The following is a 12780-nucleotide window of genomic DNA, read 5'->3' as shown; positions in this document are numbered from 1 at the left end:
TGAGTGGAACTTAGTACAGCTCTACACCACAACCATAAAGCTAACCAGAAAATTTAAATTATCTGAGTCATGAATACAGAAACAGCCATCAGAAACTGTCAAATGTATACAAACAGTAATGTTCAGTGGATACAGGCAGGTAAGTCATAGTTGCCAGTGTATCAAGCTTGCAAGAACATGTAACAGAATCCACAAAGTGTTTGCCAGTCCAGGTTCCAAACTGAGGTTTACTCATAATTATTATACATTTAAGAATTAAAATCTGTTATTAACCATTTCTCAACTCTTTTGAAGAAAAATTATTGGAGCGTAGGGGATTTTGATCGAACAAGATTTTTAGTCTTTCCTACAACTTTGTTTCACAATCAAGATCACTGCAGTTTCTGATCTGTTTAGTTACATGTCACTCTATTTGTTAACAGTTCATCAGTGGTATGAAGGGTGAAATTGAAAGTTTCATACTCAATATGATTCTCTGCCATGGTGTGGCTGTTAGAATTGCTGGTTAAGAAAAAGCATGTCAGGTTTGATTTCAACCTGTCTGATGTTATACATAAACTGGACAGCTCTGCATATATGCTCTGTGCTGTCCTTATATCATAAACTTTATTTCAGTATTAAGGGCTGACACTGATGAAACATCCTAAAACTGATGGAAGAACAAAATAGGGGTATAAACAACAGACTATTATACAGTGAGATTTCTGGGAAGATGTGACTTATCTGTTAATAAGAAGCCCTTGCAGACCACTCATCAGAAATGTCAGCATGGAATATTAAGAAAAACACTGAGAATCTTCTGAAAGGAATCGCCATGTTAAAAAAACTTCTGTTCAGTAACTGCGAAGAGGTTACAGAAATTCCAAGAAGTTAGGCTGTGCCCCATCTGAAGACCTATTCCATGCATGTCAAGAAGTGTTATCAGACAGAAATCAAAAATACTTCATACCCCATTCCCTCCTCTACATATGAAGGAGATAGCTAGAACATTACCGTAATAATGGCACCCATCCCAGATGGATGGTGGAGGGTATTTTGCACTCACTGCAGAAAGTAGATGGCTACAGTCAAGTTTAACACTGGTCTCTAATTGCCACCATCACCTCCTCCTCCTCCCTCCCCTGCACCCCTCCCCCCCCCCCCCCCACACACACACAGCAAAAAATCAGAGTTACAATGTAAGTTACAGGTTACACTCAAAAGTGACAATTTGGTGACAAGATAAAGGTTGTGGTACCAGGTTGATCTGTAGTATACCCTGACATCTACGTTCATTGTTGTTAACAAGATAACTATTCTTGAAATATGAAACAAAATGAAAGTAATCTGCTAATACCACACATAGTCACTGATGGTCATACACTGACAAAGTGAAACTATGTGTAAAATTTCATGAGGTCAAATTGGGGATTTGAATAAAGCTGTCACAAGGTATATACATCACTTGCATGTGCAATGAAAATGGAGAGAGGGCAGACAAATTTGCACCATACACCTCATGCTACTGGTTCTGTGGTGACCTGCTGAGTCTCATGCAAGGGTGAAACAAGTTTTTATTGTTACTTATTTGGTAGCTAGGAAAACACTTAACAACAGCACTGACAATGGATTGTGCTACAACTAGGTGGTGTACAGAATGCAGTTGATTTTAATATAGCAATGGCCTAAAAGATTAATCTCAGTTACCATTAAAAAACTGAAAGTGAAATGCTGGTCATGCACTCACTTGTTAAAACCTCTGTCCAAAAAGGCAATGCAATACTAATATAAATGTATTCTTACACATAGGATGTAACATTTCAAAAATACATCAGATAAAATTCAGTGTCCATTCAACTAGGCTATCATAGAAATCTGTGGCTAGACTATGGTTGAAGCACAAATTTCATTGTAAATAGAAAACAGATACCACAATATGACAAATTACACTAAAATTTCAAGTGTCGAGTCTGCACTCGGAGTGGTGTTGGGGAGAAATGCCCAAGGACTCACACCAGGTACAATTTCCAATGGTACTGAAACAGGGTGAGTCCATTCATATTACATTTCAGGGTACAATATTTATGGCCGAAATAAAACTGTATAGGTACCACAGAGAGAATTTGAATGACACGACAAATCGTTTCAGAGTAATGCTGTTGTAATGAATATTTTATTGGTAAAATATCGGCCATAACTTAACAAATATGCCGTGTCAATTTATTACTCATTTATTTTATATGGCATCCTGACTGCGGCCCCTTTCTGGTAAACGGGAAATATGCATTCAGCCGTAGTTTATTGCTGAAAAGATGAAATACTTCACTCCACTGGAATTAATATTGGCGTCTGACACTGAAACAAACACAACTGTGACCCAAAAAAATACCTCTTCTAATAGAAAGTCACAAATAACAGTGGTCGGACTTATCCATTGAAACAACAATCGATTTCATTGTATTGAAAATTAATGGACATAATTACAACGTTAAGTGAGATTTACCCTAACTAAAGCAAAACACCAAATAGAAACAGGCCATAGATTACAGAACACGTAACTATGAACCTTCTTGTACCAACCTGGTCACTTGATGATAATGAACGTACCTCCATTCGGACTTTTTGCACCTCGGGAAGAGTAGATACGTTGATTAGCTCCACGTTTGTTGTAATTAATCACCCTTCTTCTGCGACGCAAGTATCTCGCTAAAAAACCGATTAAGACCACTCCGACTGTCACCGACACTACGGTTATCTGAAATAAATTGAAAGACGGAGATTATCACAACAATGACAGTATTCAAGAGGATACTGCAGCTCCTCAAGAAATTTTCACCTAGTACGGCAACAGACAAACGACACTATCAATCATTGTAGAAAATTGCTTTTAATTTCAGTAGGAACAGTCCTTTACGTATGACAGTAACTGAAATATTGTTTATTAATTGATCGGTAGAACTATACCTTTTGTGGGACCGATAAATTAATGTTTCTGAAAGGTGCTGAAAATCGAATATTTGGAATTTTTATGAGTAAAGGATTTATCTGAGTAAGCATCGACATGTCGCGTCAGTCTTTACGATACGGCCTAGTCGCAAAATTTCACTAAAGTTGCTACAGAACGAATACTTTCAACTATAACATGTTCGCGTGCTGTTTACATTTTGAACCGAACAGCTGATTCCAGTGCCTTGTGCGAGGCGATAGTCATATGTTTAGCGATGCCAGACGCTACAGAAGTGTTGTTGCCTATTTAGAAGAAAATGTGCCAATAATAACCACTATCAACATGCATCAGTCACCAAGAACTGAGCTTTACCGGTAGAAGCTGATGAATGTGTTTACACGTGCCGAAAAATTAAAAGATCGCGGGAAGTTGGTACTTTGTTAACAGAATGCAGTTGCAAATCCCGATGAGATGGCGCTAAAAGCAGTTTACATTGTGTGTTTACAAGTGGAGGCTGAAAAGTGATGAAGCGATTTAGTTTCCCCGGCTGAAAGTTGCAATGTACTTAATATATGCCGAAATTTGACAGCTAAAATGTCATCCTCTCTCACTGCTGTGCCCGTGAACAGATACGAAAGGTCAATAGATGATCTTCCTGATGAAGTTTTGGAATATATTCTTAGTCTTGTTCCCCCATACAAAGACTTAGAAGAATGTTCCGTTGTTTGTAGACGATGGCATAAAGCTGTAAAAAGTATGTATGTCCTAATAATCGAACAGTGCACCAATTTTATTCTCTTGTAAAGATTCTTAAAATCTGTATACTACGGTGTATTAAGGATTCGTAACCTTTACTAACTTCCACATTTGAATAACGCATAGGCCTATACCTTGCAATCGACGTATTAACTAAACTGTTACAGGTTTACCCATTTGTACACATTTCTTGCCTTACATTTTTATGCAAATGAATTATTGTCCAACATACCAAGTCTGCTTGTTAAAGCATTTTCATTTGTTACAGATGTTATTCGCCATACACAGAAGAAGTTTAATCGGTCTGTGACGGAGTTCCTCATAGAATGTGAAGAATTAACTCCTGAGGCGTACACACCATCTATTACCAAAAGATATTCACATTCTGCATGCTTTTGTGGTATGATGGACTTCACTTGTTATAGTGGCAGAACTCTCGTGAAGGGTGTCATATTCTTTGTTTTTCAGACCTTTCTGCTGCAGTTTGTTTGGCTTTACAAAATATATTTACTTGTATGGTATTTTTTAGTATATCTGGGACCATTGACTAGGCTACTCTGAAATAGACAAGAAGAATCTAAAGAGAATTATCAGTGTAATGTAGCAACTGCCTTAAAATTTCAACATTCTCTGTATGAGAAAATGCCAACTTGTGCCACAATTTTGACTAATTTAATCTTGTCTTTAAAGACTGTATGGGAGCAATACATAAGGGAGCTATAGTTATTGGTGTGATCTTCAGTTGAAAGACTGGTTTGAAGCAGCTCTCCTTGCTAGTCTACACTTTGCAAGCTGTCTCTGGAACCCAGGACATTGTCTTCAACTGTATGCCAGGGAGCACACTGTTAGTCAGCTGTGTCGAGAAAACCTGAGGGAACAGAACTACCTTACTGACTGAACTGTTCAAATATGCCTTGCAGGCTGTCCCTCAGCTTCAGCCTACCTGCTTTTGATTCTTTATAGAAGCTCTCCTGCATACTTTGCAGAACTAGCACTCCCGTGAGAAGAGTCTGTTATAGTGCATTGTGGAGACTGGCTAGCTAAGGTCTGCAGTTTCTTTCCAGAATGAAAATTTCACTCTTCAGCTGATGTGTTTGAAAAAGAGATGAACAGGCTTGACCATGAGGTGAATTGTGAGGCTTGTCTGTACATTCAGGCCTTAGTAAGAACACTCCCTGTGATAGACAAGGACTCGGGTTTGAGTTTGTGTGCACCCAGCCTCAATCTGTCATAAAGTTTCAGTCGTATTCCTATCTTGAACAAGCACCAGCCCTATTGTCAGTCAGAACACTTTGTCTTTAGATCATTTCCATTCCCCAATACTGCTTCTTTTTATTAATGAATTTACATACAGTTGAAATGAGACCTTTGCTATGTTAAAGTGACAACTCAGACATTTATCTCATTGATTTCATTTGCTTTGGTGGGGATACTCAGGACCATAAAGAAATGGCATTTGTATATCCATAAGCTCCGTTTTCCCATATTAATCAATGTAATTTGGGAGCTTAAGAAAAAAATGTATATTGATATAAGACCACTGTCTACCATTCTAAAACAAAAAAAAAAGTTCCCATGTGGTAAGATGTTGCTCATGGCTTTTGGGGCATTTTTTGCTAAAAAAAAAAACCCTTCTTTTTAAAGTGAATGTTCCACTCAGCACAGTGCATCCCAATATGGAATTTTATCTCAGATGAGCTCTCTCTCTCTCTCTCTCTCTCTCTCTCTCTCTCTCTCTCTCTCTCTTTCTTTCTTTTTCTGGGAACCTTGTCTGTGCCTTTAGTGGATGCAGTTCCATATATGCCCAAAGGTACACTAAAGAACTAAATTTTACAATGGGACATTAGGGAGTGGTCCCCTATGATTTTCTTCATACTCATATCATATGAAGGGCTCATTGCCCAGAGATAAATTTCCTACAGCTGCATGACACACTTCTGAAAAAACTGAAAAATCACTTTCATTGGCTTTCAAGAATTGTAAGCTATAAAACATTTCAAGCATTTGAACAGAACTAGTGGTAACTGAGTGTGTACTGTATAAGTCTTGTCATTACAAAGCCACTGGTTCCGATCTTGCCAGCAGCAACATTTAATTTTTACTTGTACTTGAATTGTGTATTTGTTGCTAATTGCATTGTTAAATAATGAATAGTTATTCACACTTTTTTCATAAAAAGACATTTTTATTTTAATTAATAATCATACAAAAATAAATTAAATTTCGATAAATAAATTATGTAGTGTTTTGTCACAGGAATATATGACATATTTAAGACCTAATTTTGCTAACTGGTGCAACATTCTTTGAGAGAACATTCACCTTTATAACATAACATGCAAGCTTTACTCTCTCTAGAGTCGAAAAGAAAATGTAACTTCAGGAAAATATGTTTTATTGACTATCAGCATCTTTGAGCCCATGGTAGAGAGATGTATCTTTCAGCCCTTTGGTGGAGTATGTCCACATTGTAAACAGCTTTGTAGATGCCAGTACACTTGGAGCAGACAGTGGCAGCCCTAAAGAAGTGCTGCAGTGCTGTGCCAGCCATTGAAATGAAACTTGGTTACGTAGGTATCTGTTGTCCACAACAGATTTCTGAGTTTGTGATCTACAGCCACGTTTTCTCTCTTGTTGGGGTAGAGTGACTGTCAACACACACAAAAAACATGCTTTTAGTTTGAATAAGCAAGTATGAAATTGTGAACACATTGCACATGGCACAACAGCTTTTTTTTTAAATAGGTGTAGTCTGGCAGATATATGTTTAACTTATTTTTATTATTATTATTTTTTTACCTGTTATATCTTTCACCTTGTTTCAAACTGTCTCCCCTCCCTCCTCACTTCCAAAATATATACATACTTTTATCATTCTATGTGTACCATCCACCTAAATTCTTCTTCCCACCTCTCTTCATCTTCTGCCTTGTATTATTGCATTGTTGTAAGGGACTGGATCAGCCACTAGCAACACATAACATCAAAGTCCTTTGTTCTTCTGTTTTAGGCAATTCAATGTATGTGTTTGGCGGATGTACTTCCACAAGCACAACTTTTAATGACTTATGGCGACTTGATCTTGACAAGCGGCAATGGGTGAGGCCTCTAACTATGGGGTCGTATCCTTCACCTAAGGCATGTGCTACAATTGTTTGTTATAAGGATACCTTAATCCTCTTTGGAGGCTGGACTCATCCATCTCCTTATCCACTCCACCAGGTAAGTATATATCACAGTTTCTGTAATGTCCATAATTTACTCAATGCAGTCATATTGAATCTCTGATTTGCCTAATTACATTTTAGTATAGAGTTCTCACACAAAGTAAAGCAGAAAAAAAAGTGTAAAAGAAAATGAAAAGCAGCAGTTGTTCACTGGACACTGTTAACTATGCAATCACACATTTCTGTAGCTGTGGTTCTCTCATCTTTCAGTTATGGAGGGCTAGAGTAGAAATCTTGAAACCACTTCAGTCTAACATGGTGAAGTGATTTAATGACAATTTGAGAAAGATATCACATGATCAAGTAGAACAAATATGGTGATTGTTCAGAAAGTAACTTCTATTTAGCTATAGATAAAAAACTGCAACAGTAGAATCAGATGATGTTGATGCGAAGTCTTACATTCTGTTAGGAAAAGCAGAAAGATGACCCCACTGGAAATCAACAGACAGACACAGAATGCCAGTTTCCTTTTTCCTTCTGGTAAAGTAATAAATTACATGATGATAGATTAAAATTGTAAATTCGGCTCTACTTTTCGTCATTTGTTAAATGCATCTCCATTTAATCCTAGAGCACCAAGCTATTTTAGGTTACATGGGCACTACCCAAGGCAAAATTTTGCTCATGTTACATAAGCTGTAAGTTCTGTAATACTTATTATTTTACATAATTTTGTTTCCCATGTGAAATCAGTTTAACAGGAAATAGTGACAATATAACCAGAAACATAATTTTTTGAGCACATAGTGTGAATATTACAAGCAACAGTGGTCAAATTTTGAACAATGAAAGTTTGTATAAACTAGAAACATACAGTTTGTACTTAAATACACAGTCTGTCCAAAGTTTCTAAGCACCCTCTGATCTAATAACTAAATAACACAGTTTTCTCCAATTCAGAAAGTATCAAAAACAGAAATAAAAACAGTTGTACAAATATAGTTATGATACATGGAAAACTTTCAAAACACACTCTTCATTTGGAGATAATACTGTCATTTACAGATGACATTTACCTCCTGCACACAAAATGATTCGTTCTGAATGAGTCTTACACAGATGGAGACCACAGCTTCCACACGTTAATTTGGTTTTTGTGATGTTGTCTCAGGCTCTCTGGTTACTTGCATTCTTCAAGCATATGTAGCATTTGCTTTCGTAGTTGGTTCCTTCATTTGCAGCAATTTTTGTTACCTCTAGTTTTTGATCCAAGGGTCTCTCCGATCGTGCAAGTAATAGGCTACTGGAGCACTTTCAAGTCCTTGGATTGCTCTTCTACATATGGTTTCAAAAGTTCAAGGCCTAAGTCATGGAGATACAGTTTTCTGGCATTTGATTTCTCTTTCTTCCACTGAGGCACATTCATCTTGAACAGTGTGTATGAGTTTATGGCAGCCATATCAAGTAGGCTGTAGAACATGACAGTGGCCATCTTCTCATACCCCTTTTTGTACAGTATGTCTTAGCCAATTGATCTATGACATCCACTCCTCCCATTGTGGAATAATAGTATAGGTTTATATGGGTTTTCTTTTTTGGTGTATCAACTTCTACTCCTGCATCACAATGTTGTATTGACAACATCAACAGATTTTTTTTTTCCTTTGTTATGTAAGAGACCTGTTGCTGGAGGCATCTTAGTAGATGGATCTGTGAGTGCAAATTTGGAGGAATAAAACTCTCTGCCTGTTGTCATCTTAAGTTCTTGTAGTATGTGTTTTCTGTTGGATTTGACTGTCCCAACCAATACAAGTTTTTAATCTTCATACAGAATGTCCGCCAATTCCACAGAAGTGTAGGAACGGTCAGTTGTGATATTGTAGACTGTATTCTTTGTTGGATCCATCAGTCTCTTCACAATCTCAAAAGGACCTCGTTCACAGACAGATCTACTGCCTTTTTCAGGGTACACTTCCATTTTTATTTTGTATTGGTCAATTGCACAACTAAGAATTCTAACAGGTATATCATATTTTCCAGGATTGTCTTTGAGGAAAACTTTAAAAGGACAACAACATCTGAAAAGACATACTATTTCATCATTTGTACTGTGATGTCAATTCTGAAGTCCTGGGAGTATTCCGTTCAATTCCTGAAATGCCTCATGCAGTGGCACAAATTTGTCACTTCTTTCTACCCAGGTGCCTTTATCATCAAAGCGAAGAATTTTCAGTAGCGGGTGGTGAACTGGAGCCGAGCCCGCAGCCGCTGACTATATGCACCTGGCACGCCAAAGTCAGAGGTCTTCTCTGCGGTCATTTCCGGTGCGGTTCTCCTCTTGCTACCTGCCACGGTAATTCGCTGCAGCACGGGAAACCAGGATCCAAGTCTTTCTTCTTTCTTGTCTGCCCCCGGTAGCTGAGTGGTCAGCGCGACGGACTGTCAATCCTAAGGGTCCGGGTTCGATTCCCGGCTGAGTCGGAGATTTTCTCTGCTTAGGGACTGGGTGTTGTGTTGTCCTGATCATCATCATTTCATCCCCATCGACGCACAAGTCGCCGAAGTGGCGTCAAATCGAAAGACTTGCACCAGGCCACCCGATGGGAGGCCCTCGTCACACGGCATTTCATTTTTTCTTTCTTGTTGAAGCCATTCCCATGTTTTTTTGTTTCTATAGCTTCTCTGAACAAGCTGGTGTGATAGTGCTTCTCTACTACCAGACATTCCTTGTCAGCGAATTTTACTATGTTCAGTCTTTTAAAATACACATCATTTTCTTACATCATGTCATATTAATGTTACAGAAAGGAAACCACAGCTGTAAATTTTGTGCCCCCTATGGTTCTATCAGTTTTTGGAAAATATCATTTTAATAATTTAACCTTAGTGTCATTATTCATTTAAAGTTTCAGTATGTGTACAAATTTCCCTTTCTGTATAATTAAAGAACTTTGGTACTGAGTATTGATAAACTGCATGAAAAGTCTTTTGTGTTTGTAGGGCTGGCGACTTTTCAATGAGTTACATATTTACTATATCAGCTGCAATCGATGGAGAGCCATAAATAGTACTACTGCACCACCTGCAATGGCTGGTCACTCTGCTTCCGTCCTTGGTGAAACAATGGTGGTTTTTGGTGGACTGCAAAAGACACATTCATTAGGACAATATGTGAGGTAATAGAAAATCACTACCACCTTCTATGGGGCAAAGTAATAAATCATGTAAATGCTAAGTTAGAACTCACAGCTTTTTGACAGTGTTATGGTGTGAAATCACATATGATTTTGCTATTTGGAAGTGTCTTTATATAATTGAAGTTGAAAATAATGACTGCATAACAGGACAGCAGAGTCCTCCTTATTTAGTGACGTGATCACCTTCTATTAAAGATAAATGCATTCTTGTTTAATTAATTGTTAATTAAGTTACATAATCATGAGCTAATACTGAGCATTAACAGAGTTGCAGGGAGTAGTGGACACAGGGTTGTTGTAGCAAGACTGAATACTGGAACTCCTAAATCCTCCAAAATTAAATGAAAAATATATCTATTCAAAAAAGCAGGCAAAAATTCGCTTGTTGCCTTCCTGGGAGACAATCTCAACTCCATCCAAATTAATGATATAAGTCTAGACCAGATGTAGCTTGAATTAAAAAAATATTATTGACAGCAATTGAGAGATTTGTTCCAAATAAATTAAAAAACAATGAAGCTGATCTCCCTTGGTACACAAAGGAGGTCAGAACACTGTTGCAGAAACAACTAAAAAAGCATGCCAAATTTAAAAGAACACACAACCCCCAAGACTGGTGACTTGCGATCTTTTACAGTAGCTCGAAATTTACTGTGGACTTCAGTGTGAGATGTTTGTAATAGTTTCGACAGTGAGGCTTTGTTTCGAAACCTGGCAGAAAATCCAAAAAGATAATGGCTACATGCAAAGTATGCTAGCAGCAAGTCAAAATCTATGCCTTGTCTGCACGATAGCAATGGAAATACTATCAATGACAGTGCTGTTAACCAGAGTTTCTTAACACAGCTTTCCAAAATTTCTTCACCAAAGAAGACAAAGTAAATATTCCAGTATTCAAATCAAGAACAGCTGCCAACATGAGTAACTTAAAAGTAGATGTCCTCAGAGTAGTGATTCAACTTAAATCACTTAATAAAATAACAGTTAGATTCCTTTTGGAATATGCTGATGCAACAGCTCCATACTTAACAATCACATACAAACATTCGCTCGTCGAAAGATCCATACCACAATACTGGAAAGTTGGACAGGTCACACCAATACTCAAGAAAGGCAGTATGAGTAATCCACTAAATTATAAGCTCGTATCATTAATGTCGATATGCATCAGGATTTTAGAATGTGTACTGCATTTGAACATTATGAATCACATTGAAGAGACCCGTCTATTGACACACAGTCAGTACGGATTTAGAAAACATCATTCTTGCGAAATACAACTAGTTCCTTACTTACAGAAAATGTGCTGTCGACAAGGGATTTCAAATATATTCTGTATTACTAGATTTCCAGAAGGCTTTTGACACTATACCTCACAAGGGGCTTGTAATCAAATTTCGTGCTTTTGGAATATTGTCTCAGTTGTGCAACTGGATTCATGATTTCCCGTCAGAAAAGTCACAGTTCATGGTAGTTGGTGGAAAATCATTGAGTAAAACAGAAGTGATTTCTTGCGTTCCCCTTGTGTAGTGTTATAAGACCTCTGCTGTTCCTTTCTATAAAATGATGTAGGAAACAGTCTGATCAGCCATCTTAGTTTGTTTGCAGATGTTGCTGTCATTTATCTAGTAAAGCCATCAGAAGATCAAAACAAACTGCGGTGTGAAAATTGCCGATTGACCCTAATCAGTGAAAAGAGGTCATCCACCTGAATAGTAAAAGGCCTCCATTAAACTTCAGTTACATGATAAATCAGTCAAATCTAAATCCCTTAAGTTCAAGTAAATGCCTGGGAATCACAGTTATGAAGAACTTAAATGGGAAAGGACACACAGAAAATGTTTTGGAGAAGGCGAACCAAAGACCACATTTTATTGACAGAACACTTAGAAGATGCAACAGATGTAGATGCAGATGATGATTTGTTGCTAATAGGCTTTCTGCTTTGACAGTATAATGCCGATATTGTGACTCTGAAAATATAACAATAGCTGTCAACAAATATGTTGTCGGCTATCCAGTCTTTAGTTGTCAACAGTGTTTCCATCAGATAGTGCAAAAGAACTTCTGTCCTTGTATCGTTAGAAAATTGTTAGGAAATTCAAATTGATGATCAAGTAACTGTTAATGATCTCCCATTGCTGATGTTTTATTGACAATATAGCCTTTTCCCCAGAGGCCCAAGGAAAATGAACCCTTTCACTGGTTAGTCTGGTTTTGAGTATGCTCTACTGAAATTACCACCATATGGGATGGTTCATAAATGAGGAAAAATATTTCATACATGTTATCACATATTGAGCTATGTTGCAGAGGTGTTTTTTTCCCCCTTCCTCAGTCCCAAGAAATGGCAGAGTGACAGAATGTCTTTAACTTAAGGAAGGAGATATACCTCCACATCTGCAAAAAAGTGGGGAAACAACCTGCAAGACTGTACAACTGACATGCCTTGTGATAGTTCTACAAGGGATGCAGTCTCAAGAAATTCTCCCTTCTCCATCCCTCCCACCTCAAGATTTCAGGTCGTACTTGTGAGCGTAAGTGTGGTGAACACAGGGCCCAAGCCATTGTTGCGTATCTTCTTACCCTATGCTGCTGTTCTCCCCCTCCCCCTTGGTTATCCTTCCCTTCTGACCCGTACACCATGATGGCTGTTTTGATGCAGGCTTAGCTAATTTCAGTCACAATTCCAATTCTTTGGCTTATATCGTATGTCTTTGTGTGACAAATC

General features: G+C 37.8%; 2 protein-coding genes across 2 annotated transcripts in view; one reads left to right on the top strand and one right to left on the bottom strand.

Moving 5' to 3' along the window:
- The window catches only part of LOC126088201 (uncharacterized), a 129445-nt gene extending 126279 nt beyond the window's left edge, over positions 1-3166 (bottom strand). The window contains exons 1-2 of the mRNA XM_049906326.1: positions 2944-3166; positions 2587-2734 (exon numbers count right to left, since the gene is read on the bottom strand). Of these exons, the coding sequence (XP_049762283.1) occupies positions 2587-2734; positions 2944-3042 (247 nt within the window). The 5' untranslated portion in view covers positions 3043-3166. The remainder of the gene's footprint in view (positions 1-2586; positions 2735-2943) is intronic.
- Positions 3167-3220: 54 nt separating this feature from the next.
- LOC126191328 (F-box only protein 42) overlaps positions 3221-12780 on the top strand; it is a 60862-nt gene continuing 51302 nt past the window's right edge. The window contains exons 1-4 of the mRNA XM_049932160.1: positions 3221-3680; positions 3951-4082; positions 6693-6904; positions 9853-10028. Of these exons, the coding sequence (XP_049788117.1) occupies positions 3521-3680; positions 3951-4082; positions 6693-6904; positions 9853-10028 (680 nt within the window). The 5' untranslated portion in view covers positions 3221-3520. The remainder of the gene's footprint in view (positions 3681-3950; positions 4083-6692; positions 6905-9852; positions 10029-12780) is intronic.

This window comes from Schistocerca cancellata, chromosome 6 (genome assembly GCF_023864275.1).
Source record: "Schistocerca cancellata isolate TAMUIC-IGC-003103 chromosome 6, iqSchCanc2.1, whole genome shotgun sequence".
NCBI lineage: Eukaryota > Metazoa > Arthropoda > Insecta > Orthoptera > Acrididae > Schistocerca > Schistocerca cancellata.
Note: the sequence above shows the minus strand (reverse complement) of the source record. Positions and strands in the feature narration are given on the sequence as shown.